Below are 27,325 nucleotides of genomic sequence, written 5' to 3'. Positions count from 1 at the left end.
GACGCCTGTTCGGGGCAGAGGAAGGGCGGGGCGGGGAAGGCCGCGTGGGCGGGACCTGCGCTGGCGGAAACGTCCCTCCGGGCTGGGGCGGAGCCGTGAGGCGAGTTAGGCGGGACCTGCGCGGCGCTGACGTCCCTGCGTGCCGGGGCGGGGCGGGGCCGGGCGGCGTGGGCGGCGCTGACGTCCCTGCGGGGCGGGGCGGAGCGGGGCGGCGTGGGCGGGGCCGGCGCGGCGCTGACGTCCCTGCGGGGCGGGGCGGAGCCGGGCGGCGTGGGCGGGGCCGGCGCGGCGCTGACGTCCCTGCGGGGCGGGGCGGGGCCGGGCGGCGTGGGCGGGGTCGGCACGGCGCTGACTTCCCTCATGCTGCGGCGCCCGCTGGCCGGGCTGGCGGCGGCCGCGCTGGGCCGGGGACCTTCGGAGGGTGAGTTGGAGGGCTCCTCCGGTGTGCGGCCGGCGAAAGGAGTTACCGCCTGGCCCGCGGCGATTCGGCGGGGCCGGATCTCGGCTCGCGGACCTGGTTCCCGGGGGTGGGGTTCTCACCTGGGTGCTAGGGCGCTCGGGCTCTGGCCACCAGCACACCTGCCGTCAGGTAGCTGCTCGGCCGTCCGGCTCGCGCTCGCGGGATCGGCACCCTCGGAGCCGTAGTCGAAATAAGCGGCCGTGAATTGTGCACCTTCTGAGCTGCTCACATTCAATCTCTAGACGCTTACGTTGGAGGAAAGCCCGCTGCGCGCATTTCTCATGTCCACTGCTCTGTGTCGAGAGCACATTGTGGATAGCCACATTGTTGTCAGTTTCGAATCAGAGTTCTGTGCATCAAAGGAACGATTTTTTTCTTTTTCTTTCCTTCCTTTATTTTTTTTTGCACATGCAATTTTGATCATCTCACCAACCACTGGAATTGTCCTTGGCATTGGTCAGTGATTCTCAGAGTTCTGTGCTTGGGCCACTTCCAAACTTTAGGGCGAGCAACGTGAGGGAAACAGGACTATGTAGCTTTTTCATCCTGGTAAATTTACTTTAAAGGTCTACCCTTTATTCTATAGTTTCACTTATGTGTGTGAGTGTGAAAGTTGCCTTCCATAGTTCTTTTTCTTATTTAGACAAGTTAAAAACTGGTCACCCTGTGTCAGTCCTCAAAATTTAGGAGGAAATTGAAATTTTCTTGGTATGTGAAGTTCCAGACACCTTGTAAAATCCCTACAGCCAGAGGACTTCTTGCTGGATGCTACTACAGAATAGGGAGGGGCAGAGATGGAAAGGAGCCTGACACCCCTCCCCAAAGGGACAGGCCACCCAGCAGAGCTGAAAATATTGGAAGATCTGGGTTCTAAAGACTGTACTTTAGCCATTTAGGGAAGCTAGTAAACCAGCAGTCCCTAGATTCCTGAGGCATATAAAAATGTGTGATATCTTCCCTGAGTTCAGAGTGCAAAAGAATAAAGGAGGAAAACCCTCTAAAGGTCGAGCTCTGCTCTCAGCTTTGGCCCTGCCCCAGATTGCAAAGCCAGGTTGGTCCCGGGCAGGTGGAGCTGGCTGCTGCTCACAGTTGGCTTCCTGCTCCAGCCTCTCAGGAGAGAGCTGGGCTTCCTCGCCTGCCCTTACAGCCCTCCTGCTGCCCAGTGGTACAGGACCTGGCCAAACAGCAGGTTGTTGTGAGTCAGATGGTGGGCCTTCGTGACTCATGTGCAGTGGCCCTGGGGAAAGGCTTCCCCCAGGATCAGAAACTCAAAGTCTGGGTTGCTGAAGCAGGCTGTCTCACTGTTCTTAAACATTCTTCTAGGAGTGTCTGATGTATGTAGGAGAACAGTGAGAGGCAATACACCTCCCTCAACCAGATGGTGGTTTGAGAGGAACCAGTGAGGCATGCAGGTGTCTGTCTTTCGAAGAGGGGGGGAGATGGGAAGCCGAGACCATGGTTGGTCAGTTTTGGGTGGGCCACAGGGGAAGGGAGGTGGGGAGTTGGCGAAGACTCCCCCTGTGCCCATTCCAAGCCTTGCTTGGACCCCCTTTGAGGGCCCCTAGGCAGCAAACTACTGTAATCTGGAGTTTCCTGTCGCTCTTAGATGCCTCAAACCATGACTTTGCTCTGAGGGAAGCCAGGAAAACCATCCTCTTCAGCACCCCAGGAGAGACGGGGTTAGGGTAGTATCTGAAATGTGTGTCGTTTCCTGACTCAGCGCCTTTGAAGTTGCATTTCCTGCCATGTGAGTTGCCTTCTCCATCTTCTGTTTAAGTAACCGCAGGCATGCCTGCACACACCCAACCCCTTCTCACACCTTGTTAGATACCAAGTGTGTGATGGTTAAAATCGCTGGGCTTCACTTTAGATTCTGGAACGTTGTTTAGCCCAGCCCCTCGATATTTGGCTGAATGCGTATGACCAGTAGTTTTCTGGAATCACCAATATTGGAAATTAAAAAGGCGAGACAGAGTTCCCTACAGTTACACCCCAAACCCTTAGCCTTCCTCTCCTGAAGTACTTATGTTGCATAACCCCAAGAAGTGTCAGAACGATTTGAGGAAGAACAGGAAGGGGTGTCATAGGTGGTTGGGAGTGAAAGGAAGGTGACCCAGTTCCCAAGGGGGAAAAGTGGGGGGGGGGGTGTACCCTTGAGAAACACTGGTTTGGGAGGCCAGTGGCACAGCAGACTAGCTCTGGCTAGGCTCTGTACTGGACCCCTGTGTTTGCTGGGCCTCAGTTTCCCCTCTTGGTCCATGGCTGACCCCTGTGTAACTGGGCCTAGGTTTCCCGTTTCCATTGCTGATACCCATATTTACTGGGCCTAAGTTTCCCCTCTGCCTGATAGAACTGCTGACCCAAACTTGAGGCCTCAGGGCTCCTGCACACTCACCTGTTCTTTGACCCTCTTTTTCTTGTTCCCTCTGTCCTGCAACCTTGAAGCTGAAGCTAAGGATCACTTGCAAGACTCAAATCCATGAATCGCCTCTTCCTGAATAAAAGAGAGACCAAACACAGCAGCACAGCCCCACAACTGCTGCCAGTTCTCACACAGGGAGATTTTTTTGGCTAGCTGTCATGGGTTGGCCTCTGCTGGGCCTCACTTCCTCTCAAGGCAAAGGAAGGTTCTCTATTCTCAGAGGCAGGCACATCCCATTTAAAACAAGACTCCTAAAGGTAAAAAAAGCTTTCTCCAGGTCACATAGGTAGGAAATACCCCAACTGGACATGTCCCCAGACCCCATCACCAAGGATGGTGAGCATTTCACTGCACTGCACTGCCCTTTAGGGGAGGTGGTGAGTGCCAACCTGCCTTCCCTTTGTTGGCCCAGCTGCCTTACTCAAATCCGTTTGTATCTGTGCTTGCATTTTTACAAAAAGTTCTGGAGGGAATAGACAGTTCTCTTCCATGTTTTCAAAAGGATGCACCACCTCTGTTGGTCTTGTGGAAGACGAAGGAGAAGTTGGGGTGTGGTTGTCCTTTCTCTACCTTGAGATGGTTTGAGTGACAGTTACAGGGCTGACTAACCAGGACAGGAGATTTGGACCAGTGGATGGAAGAGATCAGGGGTGATTTCTCCTCCAGAGTGGGGATGTTTCTGAAGAAAGCCTGCCTGTGGCTGCATATGAAGCAAAGTTGGGAGCTCCTTGTATAGGAACATTCCAATAAGAGAAAATTCTGGAATACACGGGGGTTGTACTGATTGACTCCCAAGATGCCCTCCATGTCTGAACTTCTGTGGAAATTGCTTGCGTCCGGGGTCCTTCTTACAGTTCTCATGGGCTTTTCATTGTTTCACCTAGCAGCAGTTTGGGATTGTGGAATAGTCTGAGAATTGCAGACTCTGGATACTCTTGGCTAGAGGGTTTCTATCTCCCCCAAAGAATACACCTCTAACCCTGCAAAGGCGTGTTCTAAGGAGACTCAAAGGTCAGACCTGGCGGTCTTCATGCAGCCTTGATAATAGCTAGGGCTGAGAGTTCTCAGGCTGGAGGTCTATCAAATGTTGAGTATGCTCCCATTTGAGGTGGCTTTTTATGATTACTCTGTCAACTTGCTCATTGCCTGGATCCTCTTCTCCAGAGGAACCAGTTCCATACCCAGGTTCCCAAGAGTCGTTCTCAGCCATAGTAGGAGGCATGAATGTGTGTCCCTCCCGCCTCACTCCCCCTGCCAACGGCACGCTGATTCCAGGATGGGGTGCTCGAGTGGGCTTTGGTTCTGCCCAGCCACTCAGCCCCAAGGGGCCTGTGCCTGGACTCCGTGTGCCCACAGCACGTTCTAAGCTGGCCAGCATTCCTGCATACTCGATATGGGGTGCCCCTGTGCTCAGGCTAGAGCCAACCTCAGGGATGCTCACAGCTCCAGGGGAAAGAAGAAGGTCCTCTTGCAGAACAGCTGAGAGCAGAGTTTGCAGCATGCACCTGCGCCATCCTATGGTGTGTGCTTTCTGTGCGTGGTGGGAACCATAGCCCAGATAGGACAGATGCTCTCAACAGGGCTTTCCATAGTCCAGCCCCGACACGTGGCAGGCCGAGCTGGTGCTCTTCCCATTGCCCCGTGGCAGTCTCCCACCTCACAGCCAGCCATTTAAGTGTCAAGGGAGGAGCATTAGAAGTGGCCTGGGAAACTTGGGGAGGCCTCCCAGGGCGGAGCTAGGGGTGGAGCACAGCATTCCGGCCAGAAGGTGCCACAGTGTGTGAGCACGAACATCCATCAGTTCGTGGAGCCCACCCACAGTCATGGGCAGGAGGCCCAGACCAAGGCAGGGAGAGAGCTGTATACCCTACTGGCTCAGGTCAGCTGCAGGCGAGCAGCAGGGCACAGGGGTCAGGCAGCTCAGGGGGCCCAGAGCTTTCCCAGCTGTCTGTCTCAACCATGGAATAGAGGGTGGTTGTAGGCCAGCTCTGAAATGTGCACACTCCATGTTGTGAGGGTAGAGTAGCATTTTTAAAGACTTGTGTTTGTTATAACTGGTCATGATTGAAAAAGGTCTTTTTTGGCGTGCAGGTTTCTGGTCAGATATAATTTGGGTCCCAATTATGAAGAGCTTGAAAACCAGGATTTGTGCTGGCCTGGAGAGACCAGAGCAGGGAACTGACTTTCTGGAAAGGCCCTGTCAGATGAGCCCGGAGACTGCAGGCATGTCCACGGAAAGCCAGTGAGTCTTGCCAACGGGTTTAGCACTGGAAGCCATAGGACAGAGAAGAGAGGCTGGGGGTGCTAGTAGGTGGGGCCTGCAGGCTGGCCTGGGGGATGTGCGGGAGATGCCCAGCAGGTGGACAGGCCATAAAGAAGGACTTACTGGGTCTTTACATTTTGAGTTCTTTTTTTTTTGTCTTTTTAAACATAACAACATACAAACCAAACATTCTTACCATATGATCATTCCATTCTTGGTATATAATCAAAAACTTACAATAACGTCACCACCGTGATCATTTCTTAGAACATTTACATCAATTCAGAAAAAGAGATAAAAAGAAAAAAGAAAAAAACTCATGTATACCATATCCCTTACCCCTCTCTCTCATTGACTGCTAGTATTTCCATCTCCCCTATTTCTTTCTATATCCCTTACCACTCCCTTTCATTGATCGGTAGCATTTCAATCTACTAAATTTATTTTAGCATTTGTTCCTCCTATTATTTATTTACTTTTAATCCCTATATTTTACTCATCTGTTCATATCATAGATAAAAGGAGCATCAGACACAAGGTTTTCACAATCATACAGTCACATTGTGAAAGCTTTATCATTATACATTCATCTGCAAGAAGCGTGGCTACTAAATGTTAAAATAAATTTAGAATGAAATGCTGGTGATTGGGAAGGGGAGGGGGAGGGGTTATGGTATGTATGAATTTTTTTTCTGTTTTCTTTTTATTTCTTTTTCTGAATAGATGCAAATGTTCCAAGAAATGATCATGATGATGAATATGCAACTATGTGATGATATTGTGAATTACTAACTCTGTATGTAGAACAGAATGATCAAAAATTACAAATGTTTGCGTTTGGTGTTTTTTTGGTATTTTAAAAAAATTAAAAAAAAAAAAGAAACATGGCTACAGGAACACAGCTCTACATTTTCAGCCACTTTCCTCCAGCCTCTCCAATACCTTAACTAAAAAGGGGATATCTATGTAATGCATAAGAATAACCTCCAGGATAACCTCTCAACTCTATTTGGAATCTCTCAGCCACTGACACTTATTTTGTCTCATTTCTCTCTTCCCCCTTTTGGTTGAGAAGTTTTTCTCAATCCCTGGATGCTGAGTCCCAGCTCATTCTAGGATTTCTGTCCCACATTGCCAGGAAGGTCCACACCCCTGGGAGTCATGTCCCACGACATGTTGAGTTCTTGAGGTCTTACTGGACAAAGCAAGGTGAGAGGGCTCTTATTTCTCAGGTGTGCAGGGATCTGAACCACACATTTGGGCTTCATCCTTTCTCCTCCTGCAGGCTCCTTCCCGTACCCTTTTCTAGAGGGAGAACCCTTGGACTCACAGATTCGGGGACAGATGGGATTTCTTGTTCTCTTTGCCTGGAAGTAGATGGCCCTGTGTTCATGCAGACTCTCGAGCCCATCACAGATTAGGGAGGAGGTAAACTCTGGCCTCACTGGCTGCCAGTGAAGTTTTATGGCATGTGGGCAAGGCCTGGGCCCAAGTTTTCTGGCTTGGGACACGTGACGTGCTGAATGCTGGGGGCTCCGGCAAGGCGACAGGCAGCCCCTTAGTCCTGCGGTGCAGAAGACGAGCCAGCTTCGCGTCCGCCTGTGAGATGACCACTCTAGTAAATGCTGCACAGCAAGCACAGGAAGGGAGCAAGCCAGGCCACCCACCACAGCACACTTTCCCCAGGGAGGTTGGAAGGAGAACTGGGTCTCTGTGGTGGGAAATGTGGGGCATCTGGCCCAGTGGGAGACAGGGACAGCTATGCAGTCAATGATGTTTGTCAGGAAAGTGACTTGGGGGCGCCTTCTTAGGTGGTGGCCTTGGGGCAGCCACATGGGAGCTGGGCGGTTGGATGAGAGACCAGACAAATTGTCCCCAACCGACATGGGCCTTTCTCTCCTCAGGGCCCTCTCTCAGGGCAGTGGGCTCATTCAGGAACTTTGGGGGCATCTGAGCCTCTTCGCTGCCTTCCTGCGTCTTCCTCACTGCCCAGTTACAGCTCCTTCCACCCCCTCACAGGTCCTGCCTGTGCAACATCCCCCACTCCTAGCTCTGCTTGCACCCCCATCTTCCCCCATTCACTCAACAAGGAGTAGGCCCACAGGATTTGCCCCATGAAAACAAAGTGCCAAGTGGTCTGCTGGCGCCAGCTCCCCTTGTCATCTCCCTTGGGGCAGCCTTGGGGGAGTGGGTCATCTCCCTTGCTCTGGGCTCCCCATGATGATGTCCTACAAGGGAAACTTTGTAAAACAGAACAGTGAGACCCCACCAAGCAGCCAAACATGGTGGCTGACACCTGTGTGGGAGGTGACATCACACTGGGCCTGGGGCATTTGGGAGGAGGCAAAAGGGCCTGCTCTGGACTGGCCAGCAGCGGTAACAGCCTTGGAACCACACGCATACAGGCATACACCAGTCAGACTGGCTCCAGGGCAGGTGCTCCTCAGCTAGATAGGGGTGCTCAGCCTTAGTGCACACCAGCACCCACCCCGGAGACCTGGTCCAACATTGCACACACCCTGGCTTTAAGCCCTTGCTGTGGGGAACCCTGTGGGCTGTGCAGGGCTCCTTCGTCATGCTCTGGAGCTCTTCAGGCTGGTCTTCTGCTCTACAGAGAGATCGGCCAAGAGCCCGGAGACCCAAGTTTGAGACTGAATGCATCAGTTTACCAACAGGGAATCACAGCCATGTCACCAAAGCCTTTAGGATCTTAGTCCTCTCTCTAAAACAGCTCCTGCCTCAGCTGAGGACTTCATGGTACACTTGTCACCGTGTCTTTATCTAGTGCCAGCAAGGCAGACTCAGTCTCTGTTCTTGAGAACAGTGTGAGGCTGGAACAGCTAAAAAACAAACAGGAAAATAGCACGGCGATGAATTGGTCACACTAGCCAGCATTTCTGTTGATAGTTGGACGTGACTTGCATGGATTGAGAGCTAAATGAGAAGAAGTCAGTCTTGCAAAGAGCCTAGGAAGGGTGAGCAAGGCAGAAGGATCAATTAGCACCAAAGCCCCAGGGCAGGATCAGCTTGGCATGTGACCAGAGTGGAACAGATGGTATCAAGTCCAGGGATGGGCACATGCCTGATGTGACAGGCTTTGTAAGTGTGTAGAGAGTTTGACTTCATTTCAGATGTCCTGGGAAGCCATTAAAGGGTTTTCTGCAGGTTATTATTAACCTCTGACTTAGGCTTTAAGAAGACCATCACGTGGCTTCTTGAAAAGAACGGGTGTAGGGGCAAGCTTGGAAGCCAAGAGGGTGTTGCTGTGGTCACTGCAGGTTACAGTGGTGGCCAGGTCTAGGCTTGGTGATGGAGATACAAGTGGGCCGGTTCACGGTGTGGTCAAATGTCCATTGACAGAACTTGCTGAGAAATAGGATGTGACAGTTGGGGAAGCGAAATGGGTAAACTTGTGGGTTTCTGCTTGAGCCATGCATGTGCTGGGCGGTAATTGTAGTAACTAAAAACAAGGGACATCTTTGGAGGTAGTGGAGAGGAGGTGACCTTCAACCAGCCTTTCCACCTGGATCTGTCATGTGGGTGCCTTGTGGGGTCTGGGTTCTGGGAGAGTAGAAGTTGGGAGTTGAGCAGTTAGAGAGAGGACAGAAGACTGTGCCTGCATTTTCCCACACAAGGTAAGGCGAAAAGGAGGGACATGGGCCAGCATGGAAGCCTGATGAAGAATTTTATGTAAGGGAAGTGATTACTTGTATTGAGCAGAGCCAAGAGGTCAAGTGAAACAGGACTAGAGAACGACTGCTGGGCTCCTCCAGTGTAGGCAGGATGGCTTAAGTGGTAATCAGACTCCCCCAGCTCCCCAGGAATGAGGGAAGGGGACAGAGTGTGGCAAGACTGAAGCCCCAGCCAGCTCATCTCCCAAGTGTGAGATGGCAAGGCCTGTTCGGCAGCCCTCAGCATTCTTGGACCTATACCTTGATCAGTGCCCAACCTCTCCTAGTTCCTGACTCTGGGTGAGTGTGTGTGCCCTCTGCCCCACTCTGGTATCTGCATCCCAGCAATTGTGCTTCCTCAGGTGATATCTCAGGTCCGTGGTTCTCCCTCCTGTCCATTTCCATCTCAGCCCACTCCTGGCCCTTTACCATTTTCCTGCTGAGCTAGGTGTCATTGGTTTAGGACTTTTTCCAGTGCCCAGAGCCACCATGAGGGACCACCACATTCCACCAGCAGAGTGGGAGAAGATAGTTCCATGGCTCTGAAGGCCACCTGCCAGAAAGGCGCTCCTGGGGAGTTTTGAGCAATGGCTGCTTTTCAGGTTGATATGTCATAATGTTTATTGGGTGCTTTCTGTGTTCCATGCTCATTCAGTGTTATAGGCAGAGAACAAGGGCAGAGAAAAGAGGGGCTTGAGCATGTCCCCTGTACTCTTTGGGCACTTGGCCTCAGCTCAGTCGGCCCGGCTCTGCCTTCTGCTCTAACACCCTCTAAATTGCCTTTTGAGGTATGGTTTGCCTTTTGAGGTGTGGTTTGTTTCTTCTCTCTTTTATGCTTAACAGTAACACTGATAGTCAGCTTGAGCCCACAAGCATAAGCAAGGACAAATGAGGGTGTCATGTGAGAGTGTCCCGCACTCACTGGAAAAGGACTGAGAGGCCCAGGGGCAAGTGTGTCCGGCTGGCTGGCAGCTGCACCTCCAGCTCTTCTCACATCCACCTCCTGGTACAGAGGGCTTCTATTGGGGAGCGTGTGGGGTCCTCGTATGCATCTCTCCCAGATCACTGAATCCCACCCTGTGCCCCCTTTCCCTGGAGAGAGTTCCAGTAAAGAAGCGTGGTCAGCACTGTGGTTCGCATCCCTTGATGTGCAAAAAAGTAAGGCCAACCCACTCCAAGGCCACTGAGGGGAACCTGACTGCTAGGGGGCAGGGTAGGGCATGGTACCAGGTCAGACACGTCCCTCCTGCAGCCATCTCTCTCCATCTCCAGCCTGCCTTTCTCCCTCCAGGTGTGGCCAGCGGGAGCATCTTACCTCCTGCCCACCTCCACGCTTCAGGTGCAGCTGCTGCATCTCGGATGCAGGGCTCTGAGCACTGCCCAAGACTCAGAGGGAAGGTCCTGGGGCAAGAGTTGTGGGTGAGGTGGGAGAATGGGTTTCACGACCTGGGGCATGGAATTTTTAGCCCCCAGGTGAGTCCAGTTGACTTGACTCTGACCTCACAATCCGTTTTGGACCAAGGCAGTAGTAAAAAGAATTAACTCCAATTTGGTAGAGTAATATAGAAATTTATGAAACATTTTTTTGGGGGGAGGAACCTAGTAAAGTTAGAACTCATGAATACACAAAACAGTCGGGAGGTTGGGAATCCAACCTTTGTGGCAGAGGCCATTGAGAGACTCACAGCTGTGATTTGGGGTGGAAACCTGTAATCTGACAAGATGGGGAGGGAGTCAGTTAAAATGGGAAGTCATACTTACTGGCATCAAAAGAAACAAAGCTACCAGTATAAACCAAACTACAGATTTCTTTTTTTTTCAACTTTTTAACTTTATTTTATTTATATTAAAAATTCTAAATTATAAGTAATACATTACATAGCAAAATCTTTTTTTAAAATTACAGAAGAATTTTAAGTGAAAGCAAGTGTCTTTTCTCCCTAGTAAAAGAACATTTCTTATAAAACCTTCTAGAAAAAAATTAATGTTCTTCCTCACGAATGGGTTAATATTACTACTACGAAGGTCCATAACTCCCTATTTACAATTCCCAAATCCAAAAAGTTCTGAAAATTGAGTTTATTAATTAGTAAATTGAGTCTATTAATTTTATTACCTAAAGCTGATTATGGTCTTTATCTCTCTTGCTTAGTAGGAATTCATATTTTTTTAGTAGAAATATTAAGTGATTATAGATGTATTGTCCCAGGCTCCATTAGGGGTGTTATGTAATATGTGATATATATCTCACATATAAAAGGTAGTACATATTACCTTTTAAATATCTAAATAATTCTGTATTCTAAAACTCATCTGACCTGAAGAATTTCAGATAAGGAATTGTAGACCTGTAATAATAGCTAACACCATAAACTTGGCACTAAAACTACAGATTTCTTGAAAGAGAAACTGCTTGAACAGGGAAGTCTCAAACCAGGAAGTTCAGAGCAAGAGTCTCAAAATGGTGAGCACATTACAGCGGCTTATAAAAGCAGTTAGGGAATTTCAAGTGGAAAGTTCCGACAATCAGGTTGACATTTATCATAGAGGGTCTCAGGAAGCAGGAAACAAATATGTGTTGGTTAGCATGGTGCAGTGTGTTAGTTAGATTCAGTTGTCAACTTGGCCAGGTGAGTATACCTAGTTCTCTTGCTGCGGACAGGAGCCAATGGTATGTGAACCTCATCTGTTGCTAATTACATCTGCAGTCGGCTAGGAGGCGTGTCTGCTGCAATGAGTGACGTTTGACTTAATTGATTGGTGCTTAAATGAGAGAACACAATGTAGCACAGCCTAAGCAGCTCAGCATTCCTCATCTCAGCACTCGCAGCTCAGCCCAGGCCTTTGGAGATGCAGAAAGAAGTCACCCCGGGGAAAGTTGTTGGAACCCAGGGGCCTGGAGAGAAGACCAGCAGAGACCATCCTGTGCCTTCCACGTAAGAAAGAACCTCAGTGGAAAGTTAGCTGCCTTTCCTCTGAAGAACCAACAAAATAAATCCCCTTTTATTAAAAGCCAATTTGACTCTGGTGTGTTGCATTCCGGCAGCTAGCAAACTAGAACATGCAGTGTATTTACCCATTGTTTAATAGGCTCTCCCTACTGGGCTGAGGCCATCTTATTGTTCAACATTGATCAAAGTGCAACTTACCAGGAATGTTCCACTTTCTAGTCTGCCGTCTTCCTTAGCCATTTATTTTATTTTATTTTTATTTATTTATTTATTTATTTATTTATTTATTTTTGCAGAGTTGGGCTTAGAGCGAGGCCACATCTGAGCAACAAGAGAGGTTCTAGGCATTGCTATAGGGAGGTTTAGCTTTTCCATTGCAGAGCTAAGTTTCGTAAGAGCAAGCCTCGAGATCAAGGGCTTGAACTGTTAACTTGGGAGTCCCTGTGCCAGTTTGTACCCCAGAAAAGCCATGTTTTGATTCTGATCCAGTCTTGTGTAGCCAGACCTATTGTTTTAGGCTGGAAACCTTTGATTAGATTGTTTCCCTGGAGATGACCCACTCAGTTGTGGGTGTGATCTTTTGATTACTTTCATGGAGATGTGACACACCCAATTGTGGATGTGGCCTTTTGATTGGTTGGAGATGTGACTCCACTCGTTCAATGTAGGTCTTGATTAGTTTGCTAGAGTCCTTTAAAAGGAGAAATATTTTGGAGAAACCTTAAATGCAGACGCTTGGAGAACAGTTGCTTTAGAGCTGACAGAGCCAGTATAACCCAGACATTTGGAGATTTAGAAAGAAAATGCCCCCAGGAAAGCTGTTTGAAACCAGAAGCCACACACCCCAGCAGACACGAGTGACGTGCCTTCCCCACTGGCAGAGGCGTTCTGGACCCATCAGCCTTTCTCGAGTCAAGGTGTTTTTCTCTGGGTCCCTTAATTTGGATATTTTTATGGGCTTAAAACTGTAAACTTATAACTTAATAAGTTCTCCTTTAAAGGCCCTTCCATTTCTGGCATTTGCATTCCAGCAGCTTTAGAAAACCAAAACAGTCCTAATGTTAGAGAGTATAGGGATTTCCCAGGTGGGAAAGTTTAATAGTTGCATATTTTTTCCTCTACTCCCTCAAGGAATTTTGCCAATATTTTCTTTAACATTTTTTATTATGAAATATAATGTATAAATAAAAAAGAAACAACTTTCAAAGGACATTTTAACATGTAGCTATAGAACAGATTTCAACGTTTGGTATGCGTTACAGTCCCAGAATTTCAGGTTTTTCCTTTTAGCTGCTCCAAAGCACTGGAGACTAAAAAGAAGTATCAATATAATGATTCGGTAGTTCTACTTATTTGTTAAATCCTAACTTCTCTGTTGTAACTTCTTTTTCTCCTTTGACCCTTCTCCCAGTCTTTAGGGATATTTGAGTTAGTCCCATTCTAACTTCTTTCATGTTGGAAAAGGGTGTTGACAATATGGGATAGGGGGATGGAACCAGTTGATGTTCTTAGAGAGCCAGGCACCTCTGGGTTTCAGGATTTACCTGGCTTAGGAACTATCTGAAGGTTTTACATTTCTGAAGAGTAAACCTAGTGCTTGGAACTTTTATAGGATCTCAGAGTTCTGGGTGTTCTTTAGGATTAAGAGGAATAATGTTGGTTGGGGTTTGGCAAACTGTGGCAATTAGCAGTATCTAACTGAAGCTTGCATAAGAGTGGCCTCCAGGATAGCCTCTGGACTTTATTCGAACTCTCTTTGCCACTGATACCTTATTTTGTTACCTTTCTTTTCCCCCTTTTGGTGAGAAAGGCATTGTCAAATCCACGATGTCAAGGCCTGGACATCAAGTCCCATGTAGCGGGGAGGGTAGTGATTTCACTTGAAGAGTTGAGCTTAGAGAGAGGCCACATCTGAGCAACAGAAGAGGTTCTCTGGAAGGAACTCTTAGGCGTAATTATGGGTAGGCTTAGCTTCATTGCTATAGAAATGTTTCATATGAGCAAGCCTCAAGCTCAAGGGGTTGGCCTGTTAACTTGGGAGAGTATCCTGGGTTTTAAAGGTGGGAAAGTTTAATAGTCCCATATGTTTTCTCTAGAAGGAACTTTGCTGATACTTTTTAATTATCTCCCAGCATATTCTGGAATGTATATGGTTACTACATTAAGCTATACAGAATTGCAAGACCTCATTCCCAGTTCTAATCTCTATGTGTTTAGATTATTTAGCTGAACACGCCCAGATGGTTTGATTTAGATTGTGTGCTACAGAAAATTTAGGTTTTGGGCAAAATAAACCTCTCTTCCTTTGGTCTTGTATGTTAGGTGAAGTTCTAAAATACAGACAATATCATCCTTTACCCTGTATTCTGATTTACCTACTAGTCCAAACCAGATTAGCTTCATTCTTATCTCTGTATGAAGCCTGATCTCTTTTTTGGCTTCTTTAAGAGTTGCTGTATGTAGCAATGCTGACTTTCAGAATTGCCCACCTCCAGCTCTGAGTCTTAGATGTCACACAGGTACCCAAAGTTCCAGGAGAAATACCAGGTTATACACATAGAGCACAGCATCTCAGATTTTAGAAATAAAACTTTAGGCTCCACACTAAATATGACTGTTCTAAGAGCTTACAGTCTAGGCCCCAGTTTTCTTATAAGTATTTTCTAAAAGTCCTCATGGTTCATTCACCTCATTACCTTTTGTCTCCATTCCTTTCTGTGGCCGCACAATATCCCATCATATGTATACACCACAGTTTGCACTTCTGCTTCTCCATGTGCCCTTCGGCCACCACCATCCATTGGGCATCATGAATAATGTCAATTTAAATATCAGTGTGCACGTGTCTATTTGAGTCCCTGCTTTTGTTCTTTCGAGTATAATCCCAGTAATGGGATTGCCTACTCACACGGCAACCCTATATTTAGCCTCCTGTGTGTATCTTCTAAAATGCCCCTACCATTTTTCAGAAAAGGAACTGTCCCAGCAAGTCCCAGTGCACATGGCTGTTTTATTCATTTAGCACTGGGACCCTTTTCTTTTTATTTGTAATCATCCAACCAAAGCCGAAATCCTATAAAAGGGTCTTTCTAAAAACGCACTCTTAACTGAGACTTCTTGTAATTCTTCATTATATGTGTTCTCCCTAAACACAAAAACTAATAAACCAGCTTGTTAGCTACAGGTGTGTTCCTGATGGTGTTTGGCTGGAAGGTATTGACACCTTTTTTTTTTTAATCTTAGAGGCTCTATTTAAATTACAGAGGTTGTGGGTTTACAGAAAAATATAATGTTCCCATATTACCTCATGTGGTTTTCCCCTTTATTAGGATGATGCCTTCATTACAGCTGATGAAAAAATGTTACTTTGTTTATACAGTTAACTATAGTCCATAATTTACATTAGGGGTCACTGTTTGTGTTACACGATCCTATGGTTTTTTAAAGTTTTTATTCAGGTTAAATATGTGCTACCTAACATTGCAAATATATAATTCATTGGGGTTAGTTGCATTCATAATATTGTGCTACCATCACCATCCTCTATTACCTAAACTTTTCCATCACCCCAAAGGAAAACTCTGCACCAATTAAGCGTTAACTCCCCATTCCTTATCCCCATCCTGGCCTCTGGCAACCTTTACTTTCTGACTCTCTGCATTTGCTTGTCCTCTTTACTGTACATCAGTAAGATCATGCAATATTTGTCCTTCTGTGTCTGGCATCTTTTTAAAAAAAATTTATTATAAACAGCAAACATATAAACATTCTTGACATAGAAACATTCCATACATGGTGTACAATCAACATCATCACATAGTTGTCTATTTATCACCGTGATCATCTTTTTAACATTTGCATCTCTCCAGCAAAAGAACGAAAAAAGAAGAAACGCATACATGCTATTCTAGTTTGCTAGCTGCTGCAATACAACACCCCAGAGATGGATTGGCTTTTAATAAAAGGGGATTTATTTTGTTAAAAATGTATAGTTCTTCGGTGGAAGAGCAGCCAACCTTCAACTGAGGCTCTTTCTTATGTGGGAAGGCACAGGGTGATCTCTGTTGGCCTTCTCTCCAGGCCTCTGGCTTCCAACAACTTTCCCCGGGGTGATTTCTTTCTTCATCTCCAAGGGCCTGGGCTGAGCTGCAAGTGCCGAGATGAGGTATGCTGAGCTGCTTGGGCTGTGCTACACTGAGCTCTCTCATTTAAACACCAGCCAATTAAATCAAACGCCATTCATTGCAGCAGGCACGCCTCCCAGCCGACTGCAGATGTAATGAGCAACAGATGAGGTTCACGTACCATTGGCTCATGTCCACAGCAGCAGAACTAGGTGCCCTCACCTGGCCAAGTTGACACCTGAACCTAACTACCACATATGCCATACCCCTTATCCCTCCCTCTCATTGATCGTTAGTATTTCAATCTACTCAATTTATTTTAACCTTTGTTCCCCCGTATTATTTGTTTATTTCTTATCCATATTTGTGCCTGGTTTCTTGACATGATTTCTTCAAGGTCATCCATGCTGTTGCATACCCTCTTACTTTATTGTGACATAAGTTATACCCATGGACCAATCAATGTTCCGTGGTGGGACCAGGACGTTGTCTTCTAGGGCAGGTCAGTTTTGGGGGCGGGGGCAGAGCTTTGTTCTCGAACCCATAAGACATTGTCCAGAACTTCCTGATGAACATCTCCTGATCCTCTCCATGGTCCAGCCATCCTCAGCCAGCCAGCCGGGCAATTTATTTTAGTTGGCCTGCCATATGGCATCCTTCCAAAGTACTCAACTTAGCCTCCACTTTTCCCACTCATATTTCATTGGTTCCACAAGATTATTGGATCTTAATTCACATGACTTCAGTAAATGAAGCAGGCATGGAGGGATCATTTCCTGTGTTCCAGGGTGTGCTGACCTTAAAATCCCATCATGTTGGTTCTGTCATTAGCCCCCATTCACTGGAGTGGGAGCAGAAGCCCCCAGAGGTCAGGACATCCCTTTAGGTCACTCAACTCATGCATGGCGGAAGGCCAATGGGGACGAGGGAGCCCATGCTGAGCTGGCATGTGGAGCAGCTTCTGTGGGCAAGGAGCACATGCTGACCTGGCATCGGTCAGCAGGCACAGAGGTTGTTGCTGTCGCATCCCCACCCAGGCAGCTGGGAGGCAGCGATTCACCCCGAGGTCAGCAAGGGCGGTGCCCACGGGCTTTGCTCAATCCCACGTAAGTGTTTAAAACTCCAGTGCGTGTCGTTTGTGGCTTTCTAGTAAAACATAAGTAATCAAGACAGACCTAGAAAGAGACAGAAGTTCACAGGCCATAAAAAAAATAGAGCCAATTACCAAGAGCCTCTGCTCCAAATGATGCTGGCAGACCCAGACAGTTTCTCAACCAGACTTAGAAGGAAAATGCAGCCTCAGAATGGCTGTACTGTCGTTTCAGAAAAGCCAGGAAATAGAGGGAAGCAGAAAAGGTGGAGACCATCACCCTGCGCTCCCCTCCTGCAGGACAGCTGCTGCTTCTCGTTGACACGACCACCTCCCAGGCCTTGCTTGCGATACTGATATTCTCACCTGTATAGCATTTTAACAGGACAAGTTGGTGCTCTTATCTTGGTTTCCTAAGGTTACTTAAAATGACAGAAGCATATTGTCTCACGGTTCTACAGGCCGGAGTGAGCACGGCCACACTGTCTCGGGAACCCGTCCAGGAGAAGCCTTCCTGGCTCTTCCGTGCCTGGTGGTTGCTGCCCACCCTCAGGCTACCTTGGCTTGCAGCTGCACCTCTGCCTTCGCCTCTTGTTCCTTGTCTCCAGTTTCCTCTCCTGTGACCTCATTTGTGTCTCCTCCCCACTCATAAGGACTCCAGTCGTGTTGGATTAGGGTCCACCCTACCCCGATTTGGCTTTGTCTTAAGGACCAACATCTTCAAGGACCCTAGTTCCAGATAAGGTCACATCACAGGACCCAGGATTGGGCCTTGAACCCGTCTTCTTACTCTGTCACAGAAATAGAAAGAGTCCAGAGTCTTCTCAGGGAAGATAGCTAGATACCACTGAGCCCAAACCGAATCATCAGAGGTGGCGTGGAGGTGGGCCCACAGACAAGTCTCGCATATGAATAGCTGTTTGAAAATCCTAAAAACATCAGCAAATAGAATCGATTAGCCCATTAAAAGATTATACTATCACCAAGTAACTGGGTGCAAATGACCAATCAGAAAGTAGAATTGCAGTGGCACTTCAGATGTGGAGCAGAGAGCTGTGCCTGAGGCTGCTGTGCCTGGGGTCTGTGTTGCATCCAGGCTTGCCTGGATGTTCCTGCCCCCATCCCCATCCCCACCCCGAGGGACCTCTAAGCAAGACCCTGGAGGGTGAGCATGGAGAGCCGTGGGTGAACAGGGCAGGCAGTGCTGGAGCCCAGGTTCAAGCCCCCGGGAGGTGGGGCAGTCCCTGTGGAGGAGATGGGAGGGCTGGGTGACTGCAGAAGCCAAGATGGGGAGGCCTAAGTGGCCGGTGGTGGTGAGTTCTGTGGGTGGGGAAAGCTGGCAGGGAGACCAGGAAAAGGAATTGGGACGCCGGCCGGATCATTGTTCGATGAAAACTATATTCCTGTAAGAGGAAATTGAAAGAGGCAGAAAAAGGTCACGAGCTCAACACTCGGAGATAACCACTCTTGACATTTGATGAGTTTCCTCTCAGTTCCCTTCTCCCTATGTCTTTTTTAAGTCATCGATCATTTTATTGCTTTTAAAATTTTTTTCCAAACGAGCTTTTTAAGGGTATGTGGAGGAAGGGGGCGGGAAGTCGGGGAATTAGGGGGGCGGTGGTTTAGTGTGGAGGACGTGGCAGTGGCCTCTGCAGTGGAATCAGAACCTGGCCAGGCTCTGGGATCACAGCCTGAAGTCACCCCAGGGAGCTGAGCTCTCCATCTGCCATAGGCTGGGCCTGGCAGGGTCCTCGAAAGACCTCACGTATAGCCCCAGCTTATCCTTCTGGGTCTGGTCCGACCATCTGCTGACCATCTGAGCCTCACTGCAGGACTCTCAACCCTTGGGCAGGTGGGCCTCCCAGAGAAAGCCCGAAGGGTCCAGGGGACACCCCAGTTTTCAGACAGTCCACCTCATCACTGGACAGCTGTCATTGCCAGGGAAATTTTTTTTTTTAATTAAAAAAATTTTTTTAAACATAACAACATACAAACACGAACAGTCTTACCATATGATCATTCTATTCTTGGTATATAATCAATAACTCACAATATCATCACTTAGTTGTATATTCATCACCACAATCACCTCTCAGAACATTTGCATCAATGCAAGGGAGGTGTTTTGAAAACCTCTCCAGCTCCCTGAAATTCTCTGCCTGGGGCCCCCAGATAGCATGGCTGTGCAGCGCCCCTCCCCCCCAGGCCCTTCCTCTGAGCCACTGTCACCCGATGCACCCATCTTGGCCACCCAGGATATAGGAGTCCCACACATCTGTATGTCTGTCCCCTGAGCCAAGCCCCTGGCCTGGGGCCTTCCCTCAGGGAATAGCAGGTGCTGGCTGACCTGGGTTTCTGTCTTTTGAACCCTCCCTGCATCTTCCCTGCTTAGTCGAAGCTACCCCCCAGAGTTTGCCTTCCTGTGACTTCTTGCATCCCTGCCATCCCCTTGTGGGTTGATCAGGCACATGCATGCAGGGGTGTGTGTGTGTGTGTGAGTGCACGCGTCCGCTTTTCAAGGTCAAGGAGTAGAAAGGAAGGTGTGGCGGAGAGCAGGCTGTAGCACACCATAATGCCCACGAGATTTCCTGCTCGGAGGGCGGGCCCGGCAGGGATTAGGAACCCAGCTCTGCCCACCAGCTCTCAGCTCCGTCTGTGACACAACCTGCCAAGTGTGCTGACCACAGAGGCGTGTGCCAGCCATCCATGGCCGCGTCCACACTCCAGAGAAGAGGTAGGTCATGTTTTGGGAGGAGGGAGAGTGTGGCCAGCGCAGAATCCCCACCAAGTGCATGCTAACTGCGTGGTGGTGGGAGCTGCAGGGAGGCATACCACAGGCAGGTCAGGAGGGCAAGGCTGGGGCAGGTGTGGGCCCAGAGCATTAGCTCCTGTTCTAGGAACCAGGAAGCCTAGCCCCTGCAGGAAGCTTTTGCCTGGGAGGTGTTCCCAGAGTGAGGTGGTAGAAAGCCAGATACCATCTGGGCAGAACTCAGGTTCCAGCCAGGGTCTGGCCGTGGGCTAAGCCTCTGCTTAGGGGGAACCCAGTAGGCTCCTGCCGGGGCAGGGGGTGGGGGGCACTGGTTCTCCACTCCGTACCCACACTCTCCACCCCCACTTCCCCAGTTGGGCCCCCTTTCCAGCCCATACTGTGCTCCATCCATCTTCCTTTCCCAGGACTCTGAACCTGGTGGGCCGGTAGAGAGAGGGCAGCTAGGCACCCACTGCTCCAATCCCCAGTTCCTCCCTGGCAATCCTTTCCTTCCATGGGCAGGGGTACAGAGCCGAGGGTATAAAGCCCCCAGCCCCCACGGGGGTCAGGCTGCCTTTTTGGTTTGCAGCTGTCTCAATCGGACGTTTAGGACTAGGGCTTAAATTCAAGTAAATCATCACTCAGGGCCAAGAGGTGCAGAGATGGGGTCAGGGCCCCCCCACCCCGAGAATCAAAGGGTCAGGCTGCTTTTGAGGTGTAGTGCAGGCTCCCTGGGTGGGGAGGGGCCGTGCAGAGCCTCCCCTTTTGCTTGTTCTCTTGGTTGAAAGTCTGTTGTTCCTGTTCCGTTTTATGATTGGTGTGTGTGTGACAATGTAACTTAACCTCAAGGCAGAATTTGCCAACTCAGACTCTGACTGGGAAAACACCGCCGGGATCTGTGCAAAGATCCAACCCAAGTTCCTTTACCTGGTGAGGGGCTGCTGGGGAGCACTGCAGTGACCCAGCCCACTGGGGCCTTCCGGCTAGTGCCGCCCCTTGCCCCGCCTCCCCTGCTGATGCTTGCCTGTCTCTTCCTCCCTGCCCCACCTATCCAGGGATGTCAGGACCGAGACCAGTAGTGTTGAGCGGGCCGTCGGGCGCTGGGAAAAGCACCTTGCTGAAGAAACTGCTGCAGGAATATGGCAGCGTCTTTGGCTTCAGCGTGTCCCGTGAGTCCTGCCAGTTGCCCAAGGCCTGCCTGGCATGGAAAGGGCTGGGGGCCCTTCTCAGAGGCTGCCTGGCACAGCTCCCTCCTTGCATGGCCTTGCTGCAGGGAGATCCCCAGCCCCCAGCCTTGGGGAGACTTGTCACCAGCACTTGCCAACACTCTCCTGGTTTACAGGAAGCTTTCTTTCTGCATCAAAATGGGTTTGTGTGAAATAACTGCCAGCCAGGAGACTGGGCATGCGTCTTATCTGTTGCTTGCAACACTACAGACCCTGGGAGGGCTTGTGTCCTAGTTTGCTAGCTGCCAGAATGCAATATGCCAGAAACAGAATGGCTTTTAAAAAGGGAAATTTAATAAATTGCTAGTTTAGAGTTCTAAGCCTGAGAAAATGTCCCAATTAAAACAAGTCTATAGAAATGTGGCAATGAAAGGCATCCAGCAAAAGATACCTTGGTTCAAGAAGGCCGATGAAGTTCAGGGTCTCTGTCTCAAGTGAGAAGGCACGTGGGGAACACAGTCAGGGCTTTTCTGTCAACTGGAAGGGCACATGGTGGACACGGCATTATCTGCTACCTTTCTCTCTTGGCTTCCTATTTCATGAAGCTCCCCGGGAGGTGTTTTCCTTCTTCATCTCCAAAGGTCGCTGGCTGGTGGCTTCTCTGCTTTGTGGTGCTGCAGCATTCTCTGCTCTCTCTGAATCTCCAAGTTTCTCTAAAATGTTTCCTTTTATGGTATTCCAGTAAACTAATCAAGACCCATATAGACTAGGTGGAGACATGTCTCTATCTAATCAAGTTTAATACCCACAGTTGACTGGGTCACATCTCCATAGGGATGACCCAATCAAGCCTCCAACCTATAGCACTGAATAGGGATTAAGAAACAGTTGCTCCCACATGATTGCTTAGGATTAAATCATGGCTTTTCTAGGGTACATAAATCCTTTCAAACCAGCACAGCCTGCCTCCTGGATGTTTCCACCCCCATCCCCATCCCCGCCCCAAGGGACCTCTAAGCCAAGACCCTGGAGGGTGAGGGTTGGACAGACTGGGCACCACAGGCCCCAACGGTCACAGCCTTGCTTGTTTGCAGATACCACGAGGGACCCGCGGCCTGGAGAGGAGAATGGCAAAGGTAAGCTTGCTGCCTTTCCCAGGGGGCCCTGTTGGTGGGAACCCACCTGGCCAGCTGTGGGGCTGCTTGGTCAGGGGAGTGTGCCTCCCCCAGGCAGCTCATGACAGGGTAAATGCCCCTGGTGCTGGGTCACAGCAGTCTCTGGGGTCAGTCTCCCTGCCACCTTCTGCCCACCTGTTGGCTGGGGGAGACGTCACCAGTTTCCTTACCTGCATCTCCTCACCTGCAGGTGGGTCCCTCTCTCCCAGAGCTAGGTGAATGCAGTCAAGTAACATGCGTGGCTTCATGTCACAAGGCCACAGTCTAAAGGGAGAAGTTTAGGAAGCCTGGCTGAGGGGTCCCGGGCAGGGGCTCCGACCCCATCGCTCCTGACATGGCCTTACTTTACTGAGCATGCTCTCTTCTGGTCCCTTCTGTGCCTTGTTTGTGCGCGGTTGACATTACAGATGTGCACCCCTCAGCATGCCCTGAGGTACCCACCACAGCTTTCCATGCCCACCTGAGGGTACAGCAGGGGAGAAGCCCCTTTAACTAACCCCTTACTGTGGGAACCCTCTGCTCTCCAGTCCCCGTCCCCACTTAACAAGAACTGTGAGAGATGTGGCCGCTGCCTGTCTGTCCACCCTTCTGCCCTGAGCTGCCCGGGCAGGGTATCGGATGGACAGGTGGACAGGTGGACAGGCAGACCTGTCCTCGGGGTCCCTAGGAGCTCCAGTGACCAGCCGTGCTCTTCCCAGATTACTACTTTGTCACCCGGGAGGTGATGCAGAGAGACATAGCCGCTGGTGACTTCATCGAGCACGCTGAGTTCTCGGGGAACCTGTATGGGACCAGGTAGGCCTGTCCTGGGGGGGCGACACTGTCACTTGGAACCAGCATCTCCCCAGGGCTGAGAGGGCCCTTCCCTAAGCTCAGCCCTGTGCTTGGGGCAGGGAGTACCTTTCTAGGATGATGTGTGTCCAGACAGTCGACATCGAGTCGCTGCAGGAGCCGTGATGCCCCTCTCACCTGGGTTGAGGGGTCTCCAGGCCGTGCCCACCCCCCGCACTCCTGGGCTACTCCTCTGAATTTGCAAGGTTGCCATGGGAGCAGGGCAGGATATGCCCAGGTTAGAGGGGGCCTCGGCCCCGGGGACCCGTCTGTGGGTCCTGCTGTAGCCTCCCTCCCCCCAACACCGGTGCTAACAAGCGCCCCCGGGAGTAGTGTCTGCACTGGGGCAGGTCTCGTCATGCCCGCCCTGTGCTCGCTCTCACCAGGCCAGCCCTCTGGGAGGGAGAGGACAGTGACAACTGAGATGCCACCACAGGGCCACTGGGGACAGCCTAGCAGGGCAGCAGGGAGCCCTTGAGGAAGGTTGGTGGGTCCCTCTTTCCCAGGCCAAGGCCTGTGTGCCGTGCTGCCCAGCAGTCCTCCCTGGAGTTCTGGACCACACAGCCCGTGCTGCGTGGAGCCCACAGTCTGCCAATCCGGTGTGCTGGGGGCTTGGAAGGGGCAGGGCTCCAGGAGCAGGGGCCCAGGTCCACACAGCAGGCTCTGAGCCATCTCAGCGCATAGCCCCACAGACAATGTGATGGGCCAGAAATGTGGCGGGGCAGGGGGAGGGGGCTACCAAGGCAGTGTTGGGGGACCCTGAGGGCCAGGAGGAGGTTCTGGGTGTCATGCACTAAGCAGCACTCCCCTGATCTAGGACATAGGGGCCCTGGTGGTTGTCAGCCAGCCCCAGTAATATATAATGCGGGTGGAAAGCTAATTTTGCTGGCTGGGAGCAGTTAGGACCAGCAGCCACAGACCAGGCAAACCAGCTGCTAGTGATGGCAGTGGGGAGGGCAGGGAGGAGGGACCATGTGGGGCAGCGGTACGGGGCCAGGTGGCAGGGCCGCCGTCGCGGTGCAGGGAGAAGGGAGGGGTGACTGGCGAGAGCACGGGGCCTGTGGTTTGCAGGCTAGGCAGCCAGGGCTTGTGCTGTTCCTCCCTGGAACCACCCCTGCCTAGGGGTGCTTCCCCATAGAGGTAGAGCGGAGGCCGGGATCAAAGTGAACCCCTCGCCCCAGGGGACCCTGAGCCAGGCCCAGCGGGCATGTGTGAGCGTGGAGGGCCACTACAGGGGCAGGCAGCGCTGGGTGGGGACACCGGAGCCTCATCCAAGCCTTGGGAACTGGCAGACACGGGCTGAGCAGGGCACTGCCCCTCCCCCCCCACCCCCCAGCAAAGTGGCCGTGCAGGCCGTGCAGGCCATGAACCGTATCAGCGTGCTGGACGTGGACTTGCAAGGAGTGCGCAACATCAAGAAGACAGACCTGCGGCCCGTCTACATCTCCGTGCAGGCGCCCTCCCTGGAGGTCCTGGTGGGTCTCCTGGGCAGGGGAGGGGGCCGGCTGGGGGCCGGAGGTGGGAAGGTGAAGGCAGGGCCGGCCGAACCCGGGGCCCCCAGGACCGTGTGGCTCTGTTCCAGGAGCAGCGGCTGCGGGAGCGGAACACGGAGACCGAGGAGAGCCTGGCAAAGCGGCTGGCCGCCGCCAGGGCAGACATAGAGAGCAGTGAGTGTGGCTGCCCCGCTGCTTGGGGGGTGTCCTCGGATGCCCCGCTCCATCGCTCACCTGCGAGGCCACCACTCACACTCCAGAGGTCCCCACACGTTCTCTTCATGCATCTGACATGCGCCAGGCGAGTCCTCTTACAGCTGAGTCTTTCCACTGTGGCTTTGATGGAGGCCACAGTGCAACAGAGTTTTATTAAAATGCCCTGCCTGCTTCTCCAGAGGTCATGAGGCAGCAACATTCCAATGCAGTCAGAGTCCACTGACACAGGAGTTCTAGGGCAGGGCGCAGGGAGCAAAACTGAACGGTTAAGGTAGGTACAAGTATTACCGCTCCAGCGCTCTAACGCAGCGCAGCACTCTGCTCTCCTGGCAGCTCCAGCGGAGATAAGAAGGGGGTGTGGGGGTGCTGCTGGCCATTTCCTCAGGTGAAGCTGCCCTGCCCCAAGCACAGGGCAGACCCAGTCTGTGGGCATTCCCAGGGAAGGGTCATCCCACTGTCCTCCCTCGCGGTGTCAGCCCTAGAGAGGAGGTGGGGTGTGTATGGGGACCCAGCAGTCTTGGAGACTTGGGGGACAAACCAGGGCAGTCGTGGATGAGGGTTCCTGCTGCCACCAGGGAATTGCAGACCAGCTCAAAGCCAGGGTCCCCAGCACACATGCGTGACCTCTTTGCAGCAGCTTAGGGTGCATGGCGTGGGTGGTGGGGAGGTCACAGTGGAAGGGGGAGGGGCAGGTGCAGGGTGCCTGCTCCACCCCCTTCTGCCCCCCGCCTTGTCTGCAGGCGAGGAGCCGGGCCTGTTCGACCTGGTCATAGTCAACGACGACCTGGACAGGGCCTACCTGGCTCTGAAGGAAGCTCTCTCCGAGGTGGGGTTTGCAGCAGGCCCCTCCCACCCTGCCCCACCCCCAACCCCCGCCTTGGGCAGGCTGAGGGCTGAGGCACAGGGCAGTGGCACTGGGGTCTTTGAACAGGTGGGGTTGGCCCCTGTGCCCGCCCACCTGCCCTAGAACCTCAAGTTATCTGGGCCCCAGCTGGGAGGCCCTCAACCGGCACTTCCTGGGGCCCTCCCTTGCCAGAGCCTTTCCCCAGCTTTCCCCCTTTCCTCTCTCCCTGGCAGGAAATCAAGAAAGCTCAAAGGACTAGCCACTCCTGAGGAGGTGCCTGCTTCCCAACCCCACAGATGTATTCCAGGCCTCCGCCGGCCCCACCCTTGGGGCAGTGGCTCTGGGCCAGAGGCACTGGAGATCCCCTACAGGACCGGACAGCCCAAGGCTGGCTCAGCCCACTGGGTGCCCTGCTCCCAGCCTGACCCAGTACCCCTGGCAGTGCTTTTCCTCCCAGGCCTGGATCCCAGAGCCTGCAGGGGGAGGTAGGGTATCTTCAGGCCTGGGTCACTGCCCCAGCCTCAGGAGAAGGAGGGGTGCTGCCTGGTCCCTGCTGTGCCACTGCCCCCCCCATCCTTTGCCCCAACTGTGGCTCTCCCAGGTCTCCCCATTCCCAGTCCCCACCCCTCTCACCCAGAGCTGGATCAATGTAATAAAATTACTACTGGGTTAGCATGTCCATCTGTCCATGAGAAAGAGAGATGTGGCCCTAAAGGTCAGGCAGGGTTCATCCTAAGCAGCCTGGTGCGTCCAGCGTAGGGCAGGGCAGGGCAGGTGGGCTGCAGCTTCCCCTTCAGAGAGGTAGGCGTTCTGCATCCGTCTCCTGGAACGTGTCCCACCACACCCTCCCCGAGTAGCACCCCTCCCACCCCCTTCCTAATCACCCAGCCCCCAGAAACTGCCCAGGTCAGAAGGCTTTGCAGCAGAGCTGTGGGGCGCCGAGGGGTGGAGCCCTAGAACCAGCTCCTGAGCATGGGACTGCAGCTCTTGCTGTTTTCTCATGGCCAGTTCTTGGGATGTGCTGCTCTCCACCCCAGAAGGACCCATCAGCTTTGTGCTGGGGAGACCCGGGGGCATGCCCTGGGCCACCCTCCGGCGTGTGTTGTCCGATCCCAGCGAAGGCGACCAGCACCCATGCTGCCTGGCCTGGCTTAAGGCCCACATCTGACTGAAGGAGGGCCACTGGGGCGGGGACCCCAGGCTGGATGGGCAAGCCAAGGGTGCCTGGAGAGTCTTGTGAGTGAAGGGCTTCAGGGTGAGTGGGACAGGGTTTCCAGGAAGTAGCATCATCTCCCATTGTTTGGGCTCTGAGGCTAGGAAGAGAAAGGCAGTGAGGCCACTTGGCAAGCTTTCCCTGATCCTCTGTATGGCAGCCGTGGCCGGCTTAGCCACCTGTTTCTCCGGGGGTGCTAGCTTTCAGGCATGTGGCCAGCCACGCTCAGTGTCCTCAGCTGGCACTGGAGGGGACAGGTCTTTAAAAGGCAAGCCCAGGCCTGGCAGGGGGCCCCTTGCCCAGGACTGCTGGAGCAGGGGCATGGGAAGCTGAGGCCAGATCGGGGCCCAGGGGAGCGTGTTTATGCTGTGTGCTCTCCACAGAGTTCTCTGTGGCCCTACGAAGCCGAATTGACCCAGATGCCCTTGGGAGAGGTCAGCTGACCCACGGCCAGGACAGAAAGGGCGGATACCCGGGGCCCTCTGTTGGGGACCCAGGTCATGGCAGTCCCAGAGTTGAAAGTATGATGAGAAGACGGCCATGACCCCGGGCTGGGAGCCCATCTGTTCTGAGCCCTTGGCTCCTCCATGCCGCTTTCCTTCCCTCGAGTCTCTTCCACCCTTCCTGTGTGCCCTCCAGAGAGCAGCCAGGCAAGAC

General features: G+C 51.7%; 1 protein-coding gene across 5 annotated transcripts; it reads left to right on the top strand.

Annotated features, from left to right (window-relative positions):
* The first annotated feature begins 332 nt into the window (after positions 1-332).
* GUK1 (guanylate kinase 1) lies at positions 333-26,127 on the top strand. Of its 5 annotated transcripts, none has more exons than XM_077137922.1 (8): positions 333-421; positions 20,786-20,899; positions 21,991-22,032; positions 22,770-22,866; positions 24,239-24,377; positions 24,491-24,569; positions 25,352-25,437; positions 25,689-26,127. In XM_077137922.1, the coding sequence occupies exons 1-8, from the start codon at positions 361-363 to the stop codon at positions 25,722-25,724; spliced, it is 654 nt and encodes a 217-aa protein (XP_076994037.1). In that variant the 5' UTR covers positions 333-360; the 3' UTR covers positions 25,725-26,127. The 5 variants fall into 5 exon arrangements, 2 of the variants coding, with proteins under 2 accessions (XP_076994037.1, XP_076994036.1); XM_077137921.1 differs by having other exon boundaries at positions 24,485-24,569; XR_013166391.1 differs by lacking the exon at positions 25,689-26,127 and having other exon boundaries at positions 24,491-24,882.
* Positions 26,128-27,325: the final 1,198 nt, after the last annotated feature.

Source organism: Tamandua tetradactyla, chromosome 20 (genome assembly GCF_023851605.1).
Source record: "Tamandua tetradactyla isolate mTamTet1 chromosome 20, mTamTet1.pri, whole genome shotgun sequence".
Lineage (NCBI taxonomy): Eukaryota > Metazoa > Chordata > Mammalia > Pilosa > Myrmecophagidae > Tamandua > Tamandua tetradactyla.
Note: the sequence above shows the minus strand (reverse complement) of the source record. Positions and strands in the feature narration are given on the sequence as shown.